Source organism: Hylobates moloch, unplaced genomic scaffold (genome assembly GCF_009828535.3).
Source record: "Hylobates moloch isolate HMO894 unplaced genomic scaffold, HMol_V3 SCAFFOLD_14, whole genome shotgun sequence".
In the NCBI taxonomy this organism is placed as follows: Eukaryota; Metazoa; Chordata; class Mammalia; order Primates; family Hylobatidae; genus Hylobates; species Hylobates moloch.
This window is the reverse complement of record NW_026652289.1, coordinates 74,440,337-74,463,389: the sequence shown is the minus strand read 5'-3', so window position 1 is coordinate 74,463,389 and position 23,053 is coordinate 74,440,337. Positions and strand designations below refer to the sequence as shown.

The following is a 23,053-nucleotide window of genomic DNA, read 5'->3' as shown; positions in this document are numbered from 1 at the left end:
ATCCACCAACTAGTAAACGGAGAAACAAACTTGGTATACTCCTAAAATTAAATGAATATATTATTTGGCCATGAAAAATGAATGAAGTACTGATACATTCTATAACATGAACTTTGAAAACATGCTGAGTGAAAGAAGCCAGACAAAAGAACACACATTGTATGATTCCACCTACATGCAATGTCCAATAAAGCAAACATATAGAAAAAGAAAGTAGATTCATGGTTGTTTATGGTCTGGGGATGGGCACAAGGAGTGACTATAAGTAAATGGGCACAAGTTTCTTTGTGAGGTAATAGAAATATTTTAAAATTATATTGTGATGATGGCTGTACAACTCTATAAATATATTAAAATTCATTGACTTGTATACTTTCAATAGGTGAATTTTATTATATGTAAATTATATCTCAGTCCAGAATATCAAACTGAAGACTTAAGACTTTACCAGAGCAGGTACTACCAGGGGCATTCAGAAGGACACTGAACACAAAATGGTTCAACATAAAATGCATTAGTGTACCCACCAGAAGTACTCTTGAGAAAGGACTCTGACTTCACTCTTATATTCCAGTCCTGTGCAATGGCACTTTCCAGATATTCAAAAAGCAATGGAAGAGACATGCAATGTCACCATAAAGCAGGCGTGGCAAATTGGCATCTCAGGGCACACATTCATCTTGCTGACAGGATTCACATGACCCAAATAATACTTTTTGAAAAAAAAAATTGCCAACATTTTTAAATTATAGAATTCTAGATTTTTTTTATTCCTCTTCCGAAAGAATAAAAAAGTCCTGCCCACCGAGTCTAGATTCCTACAAAGCAAGTAGTAGCTGCAACTGCTGAGCAGCTGATCCCCATGAACGAGAATGTGGACACACTCTCCACGTGCCACAGTTGCAACCTGGTTGTTGCTTGACTTGTCACCTGCCTTGTTTGGCTCCATGGATGGTGAGATTCCAGTCCCTTCTAAAGAGCTGGAGCTGCTCCCAGCAAGATCTGATGGTAACATGATTGCAGAAATATATCTAAGGAAGAATGTGCCATCAGAAGGGAAGCCTGAGAAAGAGAGGCAACTATTGGTGCAGCCCATCCTAACACAGGCCATAAATAATTCACTTAATTCTTTCTACTGCTCTGGAATCTGAGGCTCAGAAAGTTTAAGCAGCTTTACCCAAAGCCACTCAGCTAGAAAGCTATGTAGGCAGGACTCAAAGCTAGGCTTCTATTCCAACATCCATTCTCTTAACCACAATGGCAATGACTTCTCCCAGTATGCTGGGGGCTTCATGTGACTCTGTCTCCCTCCATGCAGACAGCACCAGGCAGCTGAAGAAATCAGGGTCCCTGGCCTAAGAGGCTGAAATGACTCTATAGATGGGTTCTACAATCAATACCCTCACAGGTCATTAAGGTATTATGTTTTGAATGGACAAAGAGTTCTAAATTTTCAAATTAATCTAAAATGTAGTTAAGTTTTAACATAGGGCATAAAATCAGAATAGCCTGCACTTTCCCTTCAGCAACGTTTCCTCTCTGTTAATCTTGAAATCAAAAGTACTCCTGGACATAAAATACTTTTCAATTCTTGTTTGCTTACTTAATTCAATTCTCTAGAATATATTATCTAAACTGTATTCATGAAGCATTAGCTAGAAAGGAGAAAGGCAGGAATTTGCTGATTACGAGATCTTTATGCAACTTTGATAAAATTGATCAAATTATGTAGAATGGCAGTAACTAAGATGTAAGGTTCACTTCCAAATGAACATCTTTTTAAAGAGGATAGGAAGAGAAAGCAATCACCACTGCAATATGAAGCCTTGGAAATAAATCCTCCAGAGGAATTCTGGTGTTACCTAGCCAGATCCAAGTGGACCATCTAATCGTTTGTTAAATAACCACTGAATCATTCCCTTGTTCTTTCAGAGATGTTCCATACTGCATCAAAAAGCCCTAATTGCAGAGTTATCAATCAGATGAAAAATCTACTGCAAATTGCAACACAAATACCACCGACTGCAACCAAGCTGAAGTGACACCATGATCTAGCAGCTCTGCCCCAGCATCTTCACCATGGAATTCCCATCCCCAGGTCTTCTCTCAATGGTTCTATTTTCCATGGCTGTTGCTAAATCAACCCGTCCTTTGTGAGGCATCTGTTTTGGACATTTATTCCCTTTCTGTTGATCACAAGCTGACTAAAAAGCAGTATACGGAACACTGACTACTCATCATTTGCTTCATGATGCTAATTTTTTAATACAACTTAAAAAAAAAGTTAGCTCCTGGCTACCTGATCTTACCTGTCCAAAGCAATAGCAGGGAAGCTGAGGATAGTCACAGAGCAGAATACTTTGTGCAAAAATTTGACGACCTTGCAGAAGAGCATGGTGTAGATCCACCAGCAACAGTGAGGACTGGTGCTGAGGATGATGTCGAAGGGCACACAGACCAGGCTGGCACAAATCCCCGAGCAGGCCAGGTTTTTAATGAACCTGTTGGTGACAGATTTGAACACGGTTGTGCGGCAAGTTGACCATAACACCATGAAGTTTCCTGGTCAGATATGAAAGAAAATAAAATAATTTAAATAAAAATTTTAAAACTAAAAAAAGGAAAAAAGTACAGGTTAAAAAATGTAAAAAACACATTTGAGAGTTGATTTCAAAAGATTTAATGTAAATCCTATTAATATTAAAATTTAACATATATGATACATTAGTCAATTTATGTGAAATCATTAAATCACATATCAATAAGTCTAGAAAAAATTTTAGTGGTTTCTCTATTTAATTTTGGGCAAAACAGTATTATAACGATGGCTTAGTCTCATCAGCGTATAAACAATTTGCTAGTTATTACTTAATCCCAGGCAGTCTGCTCTTATCAAATTTTCTAGTGACCTCCATGTTGCCAAACTCTGCAATAGAAATACAGTGCAAACCACACGTCATCTTAAATTTATGGTAGCCATGTTTTAAAAAAGTAAAGAGAAGCAGGTGAGATTTTAATAATATTTTTTATTCAACTCAACAGATCCCAAATATTTCAACATGCAATGATTACTTTAAAATTATTAATATTTTTCATTCTTGTTTTTGTACTAAGTCTTCAAAATGCAATGCGCATTTTATTTTACACTTACAGCACATCTCAGTTTGCACTAGTCACCTTTCAATAGCCACATGCAGCTAGTGGCCACCATACTGGACAGCATTGTTCTGGACTTCAGCAGCAGTGATGCAACCAATCATCTCTCTTTGAGCATTGTCCTCTGTGGCTTCCACAGGCCTACAATCTCCTGGTTTTCCTTCCACCCTCCCCCACTTCCGCCAGTCCTTGGCTGCTGCTGCGAGTCTACCCTTACCAGGTTTTGCAGAAGAGCATGGTACAGCTCCGCCCCCTCTATCCTCTCTCAATAGCCTCCCCCTACATTAGACTACCCATTCTGGTAATTTTCCATCAAAATGCTGATGACTCCCAAATTCATGTCCTAAAGTAGGGTTTTCCCCTCAACTCCAGAATCCTTTTTCCAGATAAACTTCTGATACCCTTCTCAGTCCCCACTATGTTCCTCAAGGGTTTACCTACTCTGATGCCTACTGCCTAATCTATACCTTCCTTCCCCTGGCTTGCCGGGCTCCAGCCACTCCAGCCTTTGTGCCGTTCCTGAAACACATCAGGGCTAATCCTGCCTCAGTGCCTTTGTACACATTTTTTAAACTGTTTGGGATGTTGTTCATATGTCTGATTACTTTAAATCCCAGTCTTAGTTTAAATGCTGCCTTGTCAAAAAAGCCTTCTCTAACCATCATTTTATTTTAAACACTAACTGCTCCTGCCTCCATTATGCTCCATTATCATATTCCATTGCATCCTTCATAGTTCTCATCACAATTATTCATTTGTTGACTTGTTATCTCTCCATTTCATGAAGAAAAACTGTATCAATCTTGTTCACTGTTACAACTCCATGCCTAACTCAGTATCTGGCACAGGGTAGGCATTCAATAAATATTTGCTGAAGAAATGAATTTGTAAAATTAGCAGACACACAGTAATCAGAAGTCCCTGTGGTAAGAGAACCCCTTTTGTAGTATGTATGTCATGTAAAGATATTCTAAGTCAGCAAGCAGTTCCCAAATCTCACCATACGTCGGAATGACTGTACCAGATATACTGAATCACAGTGCATAAGTATGGAACTGGGAACCTGCAACTGTAACAGGCATGTTGGTACAGTTGGCCCCCAGACTACAGTTTCTTTTAAACTACTTTTAGACAGAGTCCACAGCCCCATGCCCAGACTCTCACAGGGAACCAGACCTCAGGTGTGCAGGGCAGCCTGCTGAGGGGTTTTATTAGCATTTACATGCTCATGAATGAGGAAAGTTGTTTTCATGCTGTTATTTCTTTAAAACCCGAGATTGCTATAATCACATTTTATTTCCATCTATTTATATGCCTCTAGACAGCATGCAGAGCCTAATCTCTTCTGCTATTAAGAACCTGAGGCTAAATAATCCTATGTTCTTTCCATTCTCTAAACCTCTGCTCTCGCTCTCTCTCCCCATTTAAAACCGATTCATTTGGTTCTAAGAACCTGAATTGGATGAATATGTCAGGATACAAGCACCCATACCCAATACCCAATTGGCTATACATTTAAAAATAAACGTGTGTGTGTGTGTGTGTGTGTGTGCGCGCATGTGCATGTGCGTGCCCACACAGCAACAAAGCAAGATAACTATATGATTATTTAATCTCATTAGCACTTCAGATTCTCCTTCATTTTACAAGGCATACCAAGTAAGGATAACTTGTTATATATTTAAGTAACAAAATTTTCAACCGCTATATACTTTTTATTTTAGAGGTCACATTCTAAGTTACCTATTCTCCCCTAGAAATGATCTAAGCTCTGGAACCATTCCAATTCCCTATGTATTCCCATTACACTTTCTAATGTTTAATTCCATGACAATACCCAATGCCATAGCTGTGGACACAGCAACACAATTAGGATATACAGCCCATACAACCAAAAAGGAAATAAGAGGTAGAGAGTGGTGACATTGGTACAAGTCTGCCCTCCCTGGGACTGCTGTAACTATGTCATTCCTCAAGAAAAATAACTAACGGATACTAGGCTTAAGACCTGAGTAATGGCCGGGCACGGTGGCTCACGCCTGTAATCCCAGCACTTTGGGAGGCTGAGGCAGGCAGATCACGAGGTCAGGAGATCGAGACCATCCTGGCTAACACGGTGAAACCCCATCTCTACTAAATATACAAAAAATTAGCCCAGCGTGGCGGGCGCCTGTAATACCAGCTACTTGGGAGGCTGAGGCGGGAGAATGGCATGAACCTGCGAGGCGGAGCTTGCAGTGAGCCGAGATCATGCCACTGCACTCCAGCCTGGGTGACAGAGCGAGACTCCATCTCAAAAAAAAAAAAAAAAAAGACCTGAGTGATGAAATCATCTGTACAACAAACCCCCATGGCACATGTTTACCTATGGAACAGACCTGCACATCCTGCACATGCAGCCCTGAACTTAAATAAAAGTTTTAAAAAGTACAAATTGAGACTTCTCGTTCTGTAATATACTCAATAGTCAAAGATAGTGGATGTGGAAGACAAAGACATGTGAATTAACCACAACTCTGACAGACAGTGCTTGACTGATAATGAAGAACCTTTTTCCAACTAAATTTTGCCTCTGCAAAATTTTAACTTTCGTTGTCCTTTTAAACTGGTTTATTGGCTTTGCATCTTTGAGAGCAACAATTCTGGCCTGTTAAAGAGACTAGTAACTAAAATGAAAAAGATATTCCAAAAGAGCATTGGGAAATCGTGTGCATCTGAGAATCCTTCTGGGAAAACAGACACATTACCCCTTTGAAAACTACCAGTTTCCCCAGAGACTTAAAGCAGTAAAAGATCCACGGCCATGCTTTTACAGAAAGATAACATGCCAAGCAGAACATTTTAAAAACTAGAACTTGAAAAAAGCTAATACAAAGTGGAGGTGATATAAAATTACAAGGAAAAGCCTAAGACAGACTGTGCCAAGAGGGAGGCCAAAGTGGATCGACAAGGGTCAGAAAGCCTACAAAGGAACTTTTACACTCGGTATACACCTTGTGATGCAAGAGGAAAGTTTAAACAAGTAACAGTAACCCCATAATAGAAGAAACAACCAGCCAACGACTACTTTGTGTTACTAGATTTTTAAATGCCTTCTTTGCTTCAGTTTGCAGTCCAAAATGTAACCAAGAAGAGTCTCTTGGGTTAAAAGAATTGTGTGAAGGGCATATTAGGAAAGGCTTTTAATTAATATGCCAGGTAACAACAGGAATGACTTTTAACCTAATTATGCATTTATATATAAAGTAGCTTTCGCCGGGCGCGGTGGCTCACGCTTGTAATTCCAGCACTTTGGGAGGCCGAGGCGGGCGGATCACGAGGTCAGGAGATTGAGACCACGGTGAAACCCCGTCTCTACTAAAAATACAAAAAATTAGCCGGGCGTGGTGGCGGGCGCCTGTAGGCCCAGCTACTCGGAGAGGCTGAGGCAGGAGAATGGCGTGAACCCGGGAGGCGGAGCTTGCAGTGAGCCGAGATTGCGCCACTGCACTCCAGCCTGGGTGACAGAGCGAGACTCCGTCTCAAAAAAAAAAAAAGTAGCTTTCTCATAGACAGCATATAGTTGGCTCTTGCTTTTTTTGACTGATCTGACAATCTCCATCTTTTAATTGGTATATTTAGAATACTTGTGTTTTTAATTTTAATTTTAATTTTTTTCTTTTAGAGACAGGATCTCACTATATTGCCCAGGCTGGTCTCAAGCTCCTGGGCGCAAGCAATCTTCCTAGCTCAGTCTTCCAAGTGGCCGAGACTACAGATGCACGCCACTCTACCCAGCTAGAACATTTACATTTAATATAATTATTGATACGGTTGGATTAAAATCTGCCATCCTGCCAGTTGTTTCCTATTTATCCCATCTGTTCTTTTTTCCTTTTTCTCTTTCTGATTTAGGATTATAGGTTGAGTATCCCTTATCCAAAATGCATGGAATCAGAAGTGTTTCAAATTTCAAACTTTTTCAGATTTTGGAATATTTGCATCATATTTACCAGTTGAGCATCTCAAATCCAAAAATCCAAAATCCAAAATGCTTCAATGGGCATTTTATTTGAGCATCATGTTGGTGTTCAAAAAGTTTCAGATTCTGGGCTGGGTATGGTGGCTCACACCTGTAATCCCAGCACCTTGGGAGGCCAAGGTGGGCAGATCACAAGGTCAGGAGATCAAGACCATCCTGGCGAACATGGTGAAACCCCGTCTCTACTAAAAATACAAAAAATTAGCCGGGTGTAGTAGCGGGTACCTGTAGTCCCAGCTACTCGGGAGGCTGAGGCAGGAGAATGGCGTGAACCCGGGAGGCGGAGCTTGCAGTGAACTGAGATTGCGCCACCGCACTCCGGCCTGGGCGACAGAGAGAGACTCTGTCTAAAAAAAAAAAAAAAAAAAAAATTCAGATTTTGGAGCATTTCAGTTTTGTATTTTCGGATTTAGGATGCTCACAGTGTGACTGAATATTTTCTATAATTCCATTTTATCTCCACTGTTGGCTTATTATTTATACTTCTTTTAAATTTTTTTAGTGGTTGCCTATATTTACAACACACATCATGAATTATAGTCTACATTCAAATACTATTATACTGCTTCACATGTAATATAAGAATCTTATAACAGTATTGTAATGGTTAATACTAAATGTCAACTTGACTGGATTGAAGGATGCAAAGTGTTGGTTTTGGGTGTGTCTGTGAGGGTGTTGCCAACAGAGATTAACATTTGAGTCAGTGGACTGGGAAAGGCATACCCACCCTCAATCTGGGTGGGCACAATCCAATCAGCTGCCAGCAGGGCAAGAATAAAAGCAGCAGAAAAACGTGGAAAGACTAGACTGGCTAAGTCTTCTGGCCTCCATCTTTCTCCTGTGCTGGATGCTTCCTGCCCTCAAATATCAGAATCCACGTTCTTCAGCTTTTGGACTCTTGGACTTACACCAGTGATCTGCCAGGGGCTCTTGGACCTTTGGCTACACACTGAAGGCTGCACTATTGGCTTCCCTACTTTTGAGGTTTTGGGACTTGAACTGGCTTCCTGGCTCCCCAGCTTGCAGACGGCCCATTGTGGGACTTCACTTTGTGATCGTGTGAGTCAATTCTTCTAATTAAATCCCCTTCATATATACATCTCTCCTATTAGTTCTGTCCCACTAGAGAACCCTGACTAATACAAGTATATTCCTAATTCCTCTCTTCTAAGCTTTATTTTTTTTTGTTGAGACAGGGTCTTGCTCTGTTGCCCAGTCTGGAGTGCAGTGGCATGATCCTAGCTGACTGCAACCTCTGCTCCCCACAGGCTCAAGTGATCCTCCTGCCTCAGCCTCCCAAGTAGCTGGGACCACTGGTGCATACCACCATGCCTGGCTAATTTTTGTAGAGACAGGGTCTCACTATGTTGCCCAGGCTTGTCTCGAACTCCTGGGCTTAAGTGATCTGCCTGCCTCAGCCTCCCAAAATGCTTGAATTACAGGCATGAGCCACCATGCCTGGGCCTCTTCTCAGCTTTTTAAACTGATCTGACAATTTCTGTCTTTTAATTGGTATATTTAGAATATTTACATTTTTGTTGTCACACATTTTACTTTTATATAAACTGTAATTCAATATACATTGCTACAATTTCTTCTTTCAGCAGTCATTTAACGTTTAGAGTAATTAAAAATAAGAAAAAGTCTTTTACAGTAACCTCCATTTCAGTCATTTCTGGAGATCTTTATTTCTTTGTGTAGACACAAGTTTCTGTCTGGTATCATATTCCTTCCACCTAAGGAATGTCCCTGAGCATTTCTTGCAGTACAGGTCTGCTAGTAACGAATTCCCTCTCTTTTTGGTTGTCTGAAAAATGTCTTTCTTTTTTCTTCATTTTTGAAAGAGTATTTTTGCTGAGGATAATATTCTGAGTTGAGAGGGTTTCTTCCCCCCAGCAGTTGAAAGATGTCACTCCATTGTCTTCTGGATTACACAATTTCTGACAGTTAAGTTTCCTGACTCTTACCTTTGCTTCTCTGTGTATAATGTGTCTTTTTTATTCTCTACCTTCCTTCAAGATTTTCTCTCTTTGGTTTACAGCAGTTTAGATATGATGTGTCTAGGTAGTTAAATATGATGTGTCTAGGGGTGTGTGTGTGTACGTGCACACCTTGGTTAGGACTATGGTTTGATGTCTTTTATCATCACTTTCATAGCTACATAAAGGCAACAGTGCCTTCATGGTCATGTCCTAATTCATTTTATCTATTTTATATTGATGGGTTTTGTAAACTGTTTCCAATATTTCATTATTATACAATGCTGACATCAACATCCTTATATATATATAATCTTTGGAAATTGAACTGAATATTTACTGGGGATAAATTACTAGAAGCAGAATTTCTGGGTTAAACAGCTTGCACATTTTTAATATATATTACCAAAGGACTCTCCACAAATGGCATGTGAGAAAGTTGGTGTCCCCAAATGCTCACTAAAAGTTCTGTAGCCTCTCTAAAATGTTTGCAACCATGGCATGTGAGAAAGTTGGTTTCCCCAAGTGCTAAAAGTTCTGCAGCCCCTCACTAAAATGTTTGCACCTGTGCATGTTTCCTCTACCCTAGGATTTATGTCTATTTCTAGAAAATTTTCATCCATTGCCTCTTTGAATTTTATCCTGCCTCTTTCTCTTTATTCTCTTTTTCTGGATTTCTTATTAGACTTATGTCAGACCTCATTCTATTGATTATATCTCTTAACCACTCATTCTTATTTTCCACCAATTCATCCTCTTCTGAAAACTGGGTGATATTTCTCAGGTTTACCTTCGATTTTCAATCCATTCTCAATTCATCTGGAAGTAATCATATCATCCCCTCTTTTATTTAAAATTTGTATTTGTGTCTACTTCAAATGGCCTATTCTTTATTCCTAGTATTCAGTTAGTTTACTATGGCTTCCATTCCTTCGTTAATCTGTAATCATTTTTTTAATGCTTACAGTTTCTTTCAGATTATTCTGTTGTATCTACTTCTAGAAGAATTAATTTTGCCACCTGTTGGGTCAGCTTGCTCTCCTTTCTAGTTTTTCTCAGATGGTTCCTAATATTCAATTTATGAGCTCATAGTCTGTGGGGGTTGTTTTTCTGTGGTAGGTTATATTGCCTGGCTATGGAAGTGTTTCGAGTGGCTGGCCAAGCACACATTAGTACTTTGTTGCACTTCTGTGGGCCAATAAAAGACAATATGGTTGACAGATCATTCTGAGAAAGGTTAAGTTTGTAGCGAAATTTTTATCCTAGGGAGATGCAGAATATTTTAATAACTAAGGACATAGATCCTGAAACCCAACTCCCAGACTCAATGCCCAGCTCTGTCACTTACCAGCTATGTGATTATGGGTAAATTACCTTCTCTGTGCTTCAGTGTCGTCATCTATAATGTGAACATAATAACAAAGTCTATGTGCAAGAGGAATTGTGAGGGCTAAATTAGTCAATACAGTAATATATGTACAGTGCTTAGAACTGCTTCTTGTGAATAGTATATGTGTTATACATTACTGTTACTATTATTTACATGAAGGTTTCAGAGGGAACCAAGAAAAGGTCTGAAAGAGAGAAAAAGAGAGAGGTTTGGCCAGAGGAAAAGAAACACGGAGCTGTGTGTAGAGGAGACAGAAGGGGACAGCTCAGAAGGGAGACAGAAGGCCTTGGGAAGCAGCCAGGAATGTGACATGGTAGGACTGACTGGCCCCAGTTTCCAAATGGAACACTGAGGTCTCCCAAGGGAGAATCACCCAGGTTTGCCCTGTGAAGGCCCCTTGTGTGGTGCTCCTGTGGCAGAATCACATCAGATTGTCTCATGTGGTCAGAATGGGTGCCCCGGGACCATGGAGTTTGGGCAACTGTGGCAAACTCAGTGCTCTCCTTCAGGCCTGTAGAATCACAACTTGTCTCTCTCCTCTTTGCTGTCATCTGGATACAGTGACTTCACAAAAGCCTTTCTTTCTCTCTAGCAGAGAGGGCAGGAACCACTGTGAGGCCTGCTTTTCCAAGAATGTTCAACCTTGACTCAAAGCAAACATGAAACATCTCAGATTAAGGATATCCCTTCTCCAGATAGGTCCTGCTTCTAGAATCTATCAAGTCTACTATAAAACATTCAATATACCCCACAGAAAATGTAAATTAATACAGCCATTATGACAAACACCAGGGACGTTCCTCAAAAAAGTAACAAGAGAACTATCCCATGATTCAGCAAGCTCACTACTGGGTATATATCCAAAGGAAATGAAATCAGTATCTAAAAGAGATATCTGCACTCCTATGTCCATTGCTGTCCACTGCAGCATTATTCCCGATCACCAAGATGTGGAATCAACCTAAGTGTCTGTCAAAGGATGAATGGATAAATGGATGAATGGTATATATACACAACAGAATACTGCAGCCTTAAGAAAAGGAGGAAATTCTGTCATTTTCAATAACACAGATGAACCTGGAGGAGATTATATTACATGAAATAAGCTAGGCGCAGAAAGACAAAGACCACATGATCACATTTACAGGTGGAATCTAAGCCAGAATCATAGAAGTAGAGTGCAGAATGGGCTGCCAGTAGGACGAAGCGTTGGGGAGATACTGGTCAAAGGACAAAACTTTCTGTTGGGAGACATAAGTTCAAGAGGTCTACTGTACAACATGGTGACTACAGTAAGCAATATATTATATACTTAAAATTGCTTTAAAATGTAGATTTTAAGTGTTCTCAGCACAAATAAAAATACGAGATAATGCACATGTCAATTAGCTTGATTTAGCCACTCCATATGTATACTTATTTCAAAATACATGTTGTACAACACAGATATATACCATTTTTGTCAATGAAAAATATTTTAAAAAGCAATAACAAAATAAAATGTCTCACAGAATTCCTGCAGTAGCACATAAACATGACATGCCTTAATAGAATGCCAATATGAATTAAAAACCACACAAGGTTATGAAAATCAAAAAAGATATCAATGACCTTGGCATTGTTTCATTAAGAAAAAGTAAAAATCTCAAAGTAATGATAACTGGCTGATAGTGTTTTAAATCCAATTAGCTAGACAGCTTGAAACAACCATGAGATTATTTCATCATTATGAAAAGAGTATTCTAAAATGTTATCTGACCAAGGATATGTTACAAATAATAAAACAATGATTCTAACTATACTTGGTTACTTGTTTAATAAAAAACAACAACCAGCTAGGTGTGGTGGCTCACACCTGTAATCCCAGCATTTTGGGAAGCCAAGACAGGAGGACTGCTTGAGGCCAGAAGTTCAAGACCCACCTGGTCAACACAGCAAGACCTCATTTCTACCAAAAATAAAAATTAAAAATAAGAAAGCTTAGCCTGGGGTGGTGGCATGCACCTGTAGTCCCAGCCTCTCAGGAGGCAGAGGCAGTAGGATCACCTGAGTCTAGGAGTTGGAGGCTACAGTGATCTATGATCACACCACTGGACTTCGGCCTTGGTAACAGAGCAGGATCCTGTCTCAAAAAAAAAAAAAAAGCTTTGAAAAACATTAATCAATCCAAGACATGTTCCCAGTAGGTAGCCAGCAAGCACCCTTGTGCATTTAGGCCCACAGGATGAGCAACTAAAAATTTTAATCAAGATGAAAAAAAACTATTCCATTTTTTGCCACCATCACTAGAAAGCAGTGAAAGCATTCCTGAATATCTGAGGGCACTGCTATATTTGTTTAGATATAATTCAAATGTAGTTTCACTATGATGCTTATTTTTGAAAAGAGTTGCTTATGTATTCATTATTTGTAAATAAATAAATAAATATTGCCAGAGAATATTCATTATTTGTGAGACTGACAACTTAAATCCATATTGAAGAACAGCAGAGGTACAAAAGTAACTTGATTGATTTCACTAAAGGCATTCAATGGTTCCCTACTGCCATTAAAAAAAAAACAAGTTTAAACTTCTCAACATCATACAACACCCTTTAAGATATAACCCCTGGCTACCCACACACCTAGTAACTAATGTTGCAGCATCGTAATGGAATGAGATAATCCTGGAAATCTAAAGGTCAAATTCATGTTTTTCTCTGAGTCCTTACAGCTGCTGCCCAAGCAAAACCTCCAAAGAGAATGAGAAAGAGTAAGAGAGAGAGCAAGAGAGAGAGCGAGGGAAAGACAAGATAGGAATACAGAACTCCTCAGTGTAGAGAAGTCAAATGATACCTGAAGAGTTCAAAAAAAGGCATTGTTAAGCTCTGTGGACCAGGGAGTATGGGGGGGTGGTGGGGAACCAACATTAAACAACTGAGTTTCACAGTTCACACTTCCAAAGCAAATAGTTCTAAAAAGTTCTAAATAGCTCTAAAAAGGATTCTATCTTACTTTGATTTTTTCACAATATTGTTCTTTAATCTATGCAGATACATTTTCCAAGTGACCAGAGAGTCAGTGCTGACTGAGTGATAAGAAGTTTTTTGATTTGAGGATTTTTGCTACTGGTATCAGAAGAATTATGGCCAAAGAATGTAGGGGAAAACCAGCTTGCAGCCATAGGGCTATGCCTGGCGGTATTCAGTACAATTTGCTCTTCCTGCCAGTCTATAAAAGTTTGAGCCTCTTCCTCACTAAAGAAGTGTCAGTTTGCTGTAACTTATGATTAAACTAATACCTGCCCAACTCAGTTTAAGCTGATTGCTGTTGGCATGAGAAAATCATGTTATTTTAGCTACAATTAATTTGATTCCAAAGGATTTTTTCTGAAATGATGCAGAAAGTTCAAACTAAGCAGGAGTTGAATTAACAGGAAGAACCTATGTAGTAAGTTCATTAAAATTCATGGTGAATATTAAATAATTACTTTGAATGAAAAGCATCTTAAGAAATATATATTCCCTATGGATGTTTCTTCTCAGAATACTTGTTCCCAAAGAATAATGCAGATAAAATATTAGCAAGACTCACTTTTGTAATATATAAGAATATATAAAGAGACTCCAACAATAGCTGCATCCAGTCAGCTCCTGTGAAGCCACACGATGAATTTTAGGTGAGTCTACAACAAATGCGCATATCTTTTAGCAATAATGGTATCCCAAAGGGTAAGGCAAACTGTATAGCACGATCAAAACAAAACTATTTCAGCAACCACAGTCAAGTCTGTCCCATCCTTGGGGCTCTCTCATGGAATTCACAAAGCCCCTGAAATTAGTCATTCACGTCTCTCAACACACAGCAAGATAGATACAGAGGCATAAAGTAAGAAGAAAAACACAGTCAGAATCTGAATTGATGACTCTTCTCCTTATATTTCCAGTGACTTGAATTTTTTCCATATAAATCAACTGGAAAACTTTCCTGGCTTCACAAGATGCCTTCTCTCTGGTTGCTCATATTAGGTCTATTAACCTCCTTGAGAAGCACATTATTCTCTGAAAAGCTATAGCAAGAGCCTTGAAATCATCAGCCCCACTTAGCTGTGACAGTGTTGAAACCCTTTAATAGCAACAGGTTCCACTTCCCCACTTCCCTTTCTATAGGTATATGGAGAAAACTTCCAGAGAAAAGAAGGAAAAGTTTTACCTAACTCTACCCATTGTTAAGCATGCTCCCTTTGGATCGGCATCTGAACAAGCCACGCTTGATGGAGTGGACATGAAACAGCTCACTATCTTAAATATCTACTACACAGGCCATCTTACTAAGAGGCCCTTGCCTATATTAAATTACTCATGCAAAAGGCAGGGTCCATATCTTCTGCACCACTCACATTGCACTTAGGCTTCATGGGTTATTTCTCCCCTTGCATATTGTAAGATTACGGAGCCTGAAAAGAACCTTATCTGAAAACTCTGTGAACCTTCATTAGCACCAGACATGGTTTTATATCTAGGGGTTGCTTCATAAAGACCTAAATAGATGAATAAATTAAAACTTGAAGTTTAATATAACTTAACAAAATCATCATTTTTTCCTACGTACTCACTTTTATAAGTATACCTACTGATGAGAACTACCTTCAACCAACAAGCTGAATGTTTACTATCTTCCCATTGCCAATACACAGTGTCAGAGCTGCTTAGAGAGATGTATTCAACAATGATACATCATGCTACACTGTAATTAGTCTAGTGAACGTACAGGGAATACTCATGCACTCTATTCTACTCCCTCTGTCCCAGTAACTATAATTATGCAGTCTGAAAGGAAAAAATATGTTGGAAATATTTCCAAAGACCCCAAGGGTAAGATAATTAGAGGACTAAGAAAGGAAAGTGAGCCTGATCCTGCTTCAGTCCACCGGGACCTAGCATAGCTGATGTGAACTGGAGAAATACGATTTTGGAAATAAGGGCTTCTTATTCCTTATGATCTGACACAATCTGACAATGACATTAATTAAAAGCTGAAAATGTCATTCATTTTTCTATAGCTGAATTTAGTAGGCAAGGCAGGAGAAAAAGGAGAGGCCTGAGGGTAAGGAGTTAGAAATGGCATTCCAATTCTTCTAACAGATTTGGGACACTCTCCCACTACTGAGGAGGTTAAATTGCTCTAGAGCTGACCTCCTGTGTGTCCTTCATCACCTTCTCCTGTCCCTACAAGGAAGGAGAAGGCCAGCAGGAGAGGAGTGTTTGCGCAGTGAGGAGCTGGGAGAGCCAGAACAGCAGATGGGGCAAGAGCTGAGGGTAGCCAGATCCAGGACAAGGCAGGAGATAGCTGGCCAACACAGGGAAGACTCTGGAAGGAAGTGATGGATCTGAAGGTCACAGCAAGGTCAAGAATAGAACACTTAACCTTGCTCTGACCTGAAAGGATGTGTTATAGCACACAGGCCATGAGAGCCAGCCAGCTCAGTAAGAGAATGGAATAAATGCTCAAACAGAATGCTGGGAGCCAAGAGCTCTGTAGGAAGGAGGGAGAGGGGCAAAGTAAACAAAATAACAGATTGGCACATTGGTAGCATGAAAGGAACTTGATAACTAAGACACTCTGGCCTAGACCCAGAATAGCTATGATTCTAGACCCAGAATAACATCTATAATAATATATATAATTCTAGCAGAATATCTATGATTCCTTTTGAGGTAAGAACTAAACTGGCAAAGTGTATCTATGGGCTTTGCAGATGTAACATGATTTTGGAAGTACTGGTCTGTAATGAAGTACATGTGAGTGGGCAGAAACAACACCTTTTGCAAAGCAAATCCTAATACTTGCTTTTCTCTCTTTCCTTCTTCAGCCCTCCCTCGAGTAAACATGGAGAGAGTGGAAGAGAAGAGGGCAGAAATAGAGAGCAAAACAACAGGGAGACTTATTTCAGTTCCATTTCTCTCCCCATGCTAAGCGCTATTTTGTATGAGCATTTCCCAGTGACTTTAAGCAACGGAGACTCTCTGTGCCTGAATCTTCTTTAGTCACGTTGCTGAAAACTGGACAAAAGGTTTCTTTGCTTTGTAACATTTTCTAAGCATCCAAGACTCATGATGGTGATGGCCACAGTGACACAGATGCGCAGAGGAGAATTCACCTAACATTTAGCATTTCATGAATAATTAGTTTCCAATTCCTGCATTTTTACTCTAATATTAGTTGATTTGAATAACATTGAGTTATTTACCATGTAATTTTCCTGCTGGTTCAAAATAATGCAATTTTGAAAATGCTATTAGCCTGTTTAAAGCAGTAAGATCAATGAGGAGATGTGACCTCTTATTTTCTCTAAAACAAAATGCAAGGGAAAGAATTTTCTAATCTGGGAGAGATCGATTTTCTACTTTCTGAGTTTGTAAAATATTGGCTTTCACAGTGCAATCAATGTCACTGACTCAATGTGGCTGAAGCAAATAAGATAAAATATAAAATCTGTTCATTTTCATTAAGCCATAGTTTCCATTAGTCTTGCCCTTGGCATTATTCTTATAAAGGCTTATAAGTATGCAAATACCACGACTAAAGACTGATCACTGGATGATAAATATTAGCCAATAAATTTTAATATTACCCTAAGTAAGGAAACAAAAATGAGCATATATGCAAAAATCAGTGACATGCTGCAACTCTTTAAGTTATTTTTCCAGTAAAAAACTCTGAAATTTTTTAATAGGGGTAAGAAGGTAATCTACAACACCAAATAGATTTTATATACTCATATGGATGGAAGGAACCTGGAAAAGTTATCTACACTTTCCTTGTTTCCAGATAAGATTATGTAAGTCTTATGTAACAGAAAGAAAAGCTATTTTTGCTAACTGTTAAGAGTTCTGGCAAAAGCAAATATTGTAAGCCCCTCTTCATCAGCCTCTAAGATAGTCAATGATCTTCACATCCCTGTGTGGGCCTCTCCCATAGTCAATGAAGTCGATTTGTGTAAACAATAGGACATGACAGAAATGTCTGTGAGATTTCCACGGCTAGGTCACAAAAGACATTGCTACTTCTGTCCTCATCTTTTTGAATCACTTGCTCTGGGGAAAGCCAACTGACACGTCTTGAGGAAACCCAAGCAGTCCTATGAAGAGGCTCATGTGGTAAGGAACTGGTGCCTCCTGCCAACAGCCATGTGAATGCACCAACTTGGAAGTGGATCCTCCAGCCCCACTCATGCCTTCAGGTGGCCACAGCTCTGGCCAACATCTTGATGCAACCTTATGAGAGACCTTGACCCAGAAATACCCAGCTAAGCTGTTCCTAAATTCCTGATCTGCAGAAATTATGAGATAATAACTGTTGCTTTAAGCTGCTATGTGGTGAGGTCTACTACTTAGACACTTTGCATAGACTCTTACTCCTTTCATCTTCAGAATGAAAATGATAAAATTTACCTTTTAGAGCTGTTGTATTAAATGAGATATATAAAAAGTGCCAAACACTGCCTCACTCATTACAGGTGTTAAATAACTATAATATCACAAAGCATTATTATTTGTGAGCTTTATTTTGCTGATCATCATGAAACTATAAATTAGTGAGACTTATTTCTAAGTCATAAAAGGCATCACAGTAGTTACTGAGCAACCACAAAATAATGTTTTTTCAGAGTGTCAGATTTTACTTACCCTTCCTTTAAGAAAATAAATTTTAAAAAATCATGTAAACTTTAAGCTCTTTTAACTCTTGAAAGTAAATCTCCTTTTTATTCTCTGACTTTCTAAGAAATATAAAGAACACCAAAACCCAAACAATTAATAGTCCTTAAAATAATTTTATCAGCTTAACTTCTTTCCATCAGTAAAATTAATGAAATCAGAAAACGTAGCTCCTTGACTGTCCAACCGTGATTTTTCCCTGATAAGTAGCTGTTGGAAAGACCACAAAAGCCATAGTCAAGGAATATCAGTCACTAACACTGAGGGCTAGGCCTATGGGATGGCAATGAGGACTCAAGGATGGTAGCATTTACCTTTACCCTATGGGATGATCTTAACCAGATCATTCAAAGGCCTTGGTCTGTTCCCAGTTGGACATTAGAAACTTCCAACAACACTTATGTCCAGAGTATGCTCTTCCGGTTTCCCTGCTACTGTTTTGGCCATTTCTCAGTATTTTTTGCTGGCTTCTCTTCCTTCTTCAGGCCCCAGTCTTGACCCTTCTCATGCTATCCTCTTCTCTAGACTATTTTAGGTGAAATTTTAATAACTTCCATGTGCATTGTTCCACTTTACCTCTTATCTGAGCTACAGACCCAAATATCCATAAGCCAACCAGATATCCACATGCCCACTTGACTTCTTTACTTTGGACTCTCACAATCATCTTGGACTTAACATGTCCAACCTAAGCATTTGACCTTTCCCAAAACTCCTCCTCCTCCAATATTATCCATCTCAGAAAACGACACCTCCATCCCCCTGGTTGCTCATGTTAGAAACACGGGAATCCTTGCCACCTTCTTATCACTTAGCTCCACATCCAATGCAATATTTAGTCCTGTCAATTCTACCTACAGAATAAATGCATAATGCAGCTGCTTCTCTCTATCCCCGCCAGCACCACTCTGGCCTGTCACCCCTCGCCTCCACTGCTGCAGCTCCTCGCTGGTCTCCCCACACTGCTCCTCCAGCCCATCTAACACATTCTCCACACCACAACCAGACCAACGATTTTAACAGCAATTAGGAACATCACTCCCCTTCTTGAAACTTCCATTGCCTTCCCATTGTTTGTAAAGGCAAAACCCAAAAGTCTAGCCTGCCCAGCACTAGACTGTGAGAATTAGGAAAGCTGTCCCTTGCTGTTCCTTGTAATAGATGACAAGTCTATGACTTTAAATGTGAATGGTGCCCTCTAGAGTACTGCTATCCTATGGACAAGGGAGAGTAGCAGCCCCATGGGCCTTCACTTGAATCCCTAAAACTTCAAAGCTCTCCTCTGCCTGGGGGGCTGCTATGGTTTGGATGCATGTCCTCTCCAAATCTCATGTTGAAACGTGACCTACATTGTTAGAAGTGGGGCCTAGTAGGAGATGTTTGAGTCATGGGGGTAGATCCCTAATGAATGGCCCAGTGCCATCCCCATGGTAATGAATGAGTTCTCAATCTGGTGGTTCACACAAGAATTGATTGTTTAAAAGAGCCTGGCACTTCCTTCTCTCTCTCTTGCTCTGTGTCTCACCGTGTGACATGCTGGCTGGCTCCCCTTCACCTTCTGCCATGACTGCAAGCTTCCTGAGGCCAGAAGCAGATGCTGGCACAATGCTTCATGTACAGCCTGCAGAACTGTGAGCCAAATAAACCTCTTTTCTTTTTAAATTACCTAGTCTGAGGTATTATTTTATAGTAATGCAAACTGAGTAACAAAAGAGGCTTCCCAGACCCCAAAACAACTGTTCCTTCTGCCCTCTGCCTCATCCTCACTAAGTTTACCTCACTTTTTAGGTCTTCTTCCAAGAAACCCACCCTCACCACCAGAACCATCAATGCAAATCAGGCCTGCCTGGCATCAGTTCTCATCATACTGATTACTTCTTGTTTGTAGCAATTATTATACTGAGGATTAGTCAAATATCTGTGCCAATCTCCACTAAACTGTAAGTTTTATGAAGGTACAGATCTCATCAGATATTTTTACCACTATAGCCCCAATGCCTATAACAGTATCTGGTAATCATGAACACTAAATATGTATTTGTTAACTGGAAAAAAATGAAAAAGCAAATGAACATTGGGAAGCACATTTCCACTAGCTCCATGCTTACTAGTTACGTAGGATCCTAGTTGGATTCCAAGTTTGAGGGGAACCCAGAAATAAGATGCTGAGCTACATATCCACAAGCTCGACATTTCATCCCTCTACCCCTCTGCTTTTTCACAATGAAAACAGTTTTAGTTTCTTCCTAATTTTTTTTTAAACTAACACGTTTACTGTTACAATGGTTCAGGCTGGATGTGGTGGCTCATGCCTGTAATCCCAGCAATTTGGGAGGCCAAGGTGGGAGGATTTCTTGAGTCCAGGAATTTGAGACCAGCCTAGGCAACATAGGGAGACCCTGTCTCTATAAAAAATAAAGAAAAATTATCCAGGCATGGTGGCACGTGCCTATAGTCCCAGCTACTTGGAAGGCTGAGATAGGAGGATCACTTGAGACCAAGAGGCCAGGGCCTCAGTGAGCCACGATCACTGCACTCCAGTCTGGGCAACAGAGTAAGAGTCTGTTTCAAAAAAAGAAAAAAGGTCTAGAAAAGCATAGGAAGAAAGAAAAATTACCTGAAATCCCACCATCTTAAGAAAAGCATGGTAAATATTCTGGTCATCACTTTTTCATACATGTCTTTGTGAATATATACACTTATATACTTAATTTTGTGTAAGTGGCCTATCATTTACACATGCTGTTCTTTGTGGACACCATCTTCTTATATATATAATGTGAATATACCTTTCTCCATTATCATTATTTCATCATATATAAACATTTACATTGTATTTACAGACATATGGTATTATTATTTTGTAAAAATATAATTTTATTTTATATATATGCATTACATAATGGGAAAGATCTCCCTATTCCACGGTGTGAATATATTACAATTTATTCAGCCTTTGTCCTACAAATGGGCACTCGCTTTGTTCATGGGTTTTTGCCATTATAAACAAAAAAAAAACATTGTATATAAATATGCTTATTTTCTGGTGTTTTTATATCTGTGATATTGATTTCTCATTTCTGCCAGCGATATTTGTAGAGCCTTTTCCCCAAAAATTCCTGCCTGCAGCAGGTGCTATCACATCTCACTGATTTTTGCCAATCAGTGGGTGAGAAGCTTGATGGAGACCCAGAAGGAGTAGTCCTGTGCCCAGTACCCAGTGCTTCATGGATGAGGCATCATTTTTATGGCATATGCTTTTCCAAATGCATTACTATAACATTTCTGAAAAGTAATCCAGCCGGTTCAGGGTTGGATGGTTCTCTGAGTCCACCATAAGCGCAGCAACAGGTCTAAGTGAGTCAAGCAGATCCTCTTACCTCAGGGCCCTGTCTCTCAGATCACATTCACTGCCGTTATGGGGGAAGAACCCCTAAGAGGGTGTGAGCACGCATTACTCTGGGATGCCTATTTCATAGCATGCAGGATAAGAAGGACAGTGTGGCAGGAGAGGGAAACAAAAGGAAGCTTATGCCTCAGAGGAAAGCTTCAATCCACAACAAACTAATCCACAAATCCCCAGGATTGCGCTGAAATTCTTATCCAAGAGACATGCCATCTCAGCAAGCTGGAGCAGGGCAGAAGATGAGGGAATTGACAGTGAAGGCTAGAAGTAGAAATGGAAAGTCACTTCTAGAAAAACCCATTCACAACTCAGCAAAGCACACTGAAAAGGGGTCCACTTCTGGAACAAGGTTGAGAGATTTCCAACTGGAGTAAAGACAGGACCCCAGGGGTGCTTAAAAGTCACAGAAAACCTCAGGAAAGGGGGACCACACAGAAATACGGATAGCTGAGTAGAAGGTCCTCCCCGCCTACAGGGGGCTCCTGCAGGTTCTGCAGTGTGCAGGGCACAGCAAAGTGACCACTGCAGAGCTAGGCAAAGCCACAATGCCCCTAGCAACTGTGAACACACATTAGCTATTCTTTCCTCTACATTCCTGTAACCTTTTCAAATGCCATTTGCATGAAACCCAACTTTTTGATTATTTTAAGTTCATACAGCACACATCAGCTCCTATGATTAAAATCCATCCTGTTCATTGAAGCTGCTTCTTCCGCTCTTGCCTGGAGTAAACAGAAGCTAGAGGGGGCCTGAAAATAGTCCCAAAGATGCCATCAGGGTCAGCCTCCAAGGAAGAACTCTGACCACTGGCACAGTGTATCCTAACGGAATGGGGAAAAATGCAAACTAAAACAAAAAGGAGAACCTACTTTCCACCATTGCTTGGCAGAATAACAATAATAATAATATGCTCAAGTATTAAAAGGTATGAAGCTATAAGCATCCTTATATGTTTTGGGTGGTGTCCACTGAAGAATGATGAGGTTCATACATTTGGAAAGGGGAGCTTTATTTCTCACAAAGGGTTGAAGCCTTCAGGGTGCCATTTTGATAGGCTAGAGGCTATGCTAAAAACAGACACTTCAAAGGAGGGGAAAAAAGGAACAGGAATTTATGCTAAACAATGTGCTCAAATATACATATTCAACAAGCTATAGGAGGAGCATGAATATATATGAAAGGAGAAATGTATGCACATGCAGTTGAGCTTCATGCCCCTTCATGGGTCTCATGTGACAAAAATAGCAGCATTAGCATGATCTAAGGGTGGAGTTTTCAGCCCTCTGCTGTCAAAAGGTGAAGCAGAGTATATGTAGGCCTTTACTGTGCCCTCTCCAGACTGGCCAGAGCCACTCTATGGTCAGCGGTCTCTTATCAGGCAAAAAAGGAGGGGCAGCATGA

General features: G+C 39.9%; 1 protein-coding gene across 4 annotated transcripts in view; it reads right to left on the bottom strand.

Moving 5' to 3' along the window:
• Nucleotides 1-23,053, bottom strand: part of GPR176 (G protein-coupled receptor 176) — a 124,645-nt gene that overhangs the window by 5,685 nt on the left and 95,907 nt on the right. For all 4 annotated transcript variants that reach the window (XM_032174221.3, XM_058427934.1, XM_058427932.1 and 1 more), the window contains exon 2: nt 2,310-2,562. In XM_032174221.3, coding sequence (XP_032030112.1) covers nt 2,310-2,562 — 253 coding nt within the window. The remainder of the gene's footprint in view (nt 1-2,309; nt 2,563-23,053) is intronic.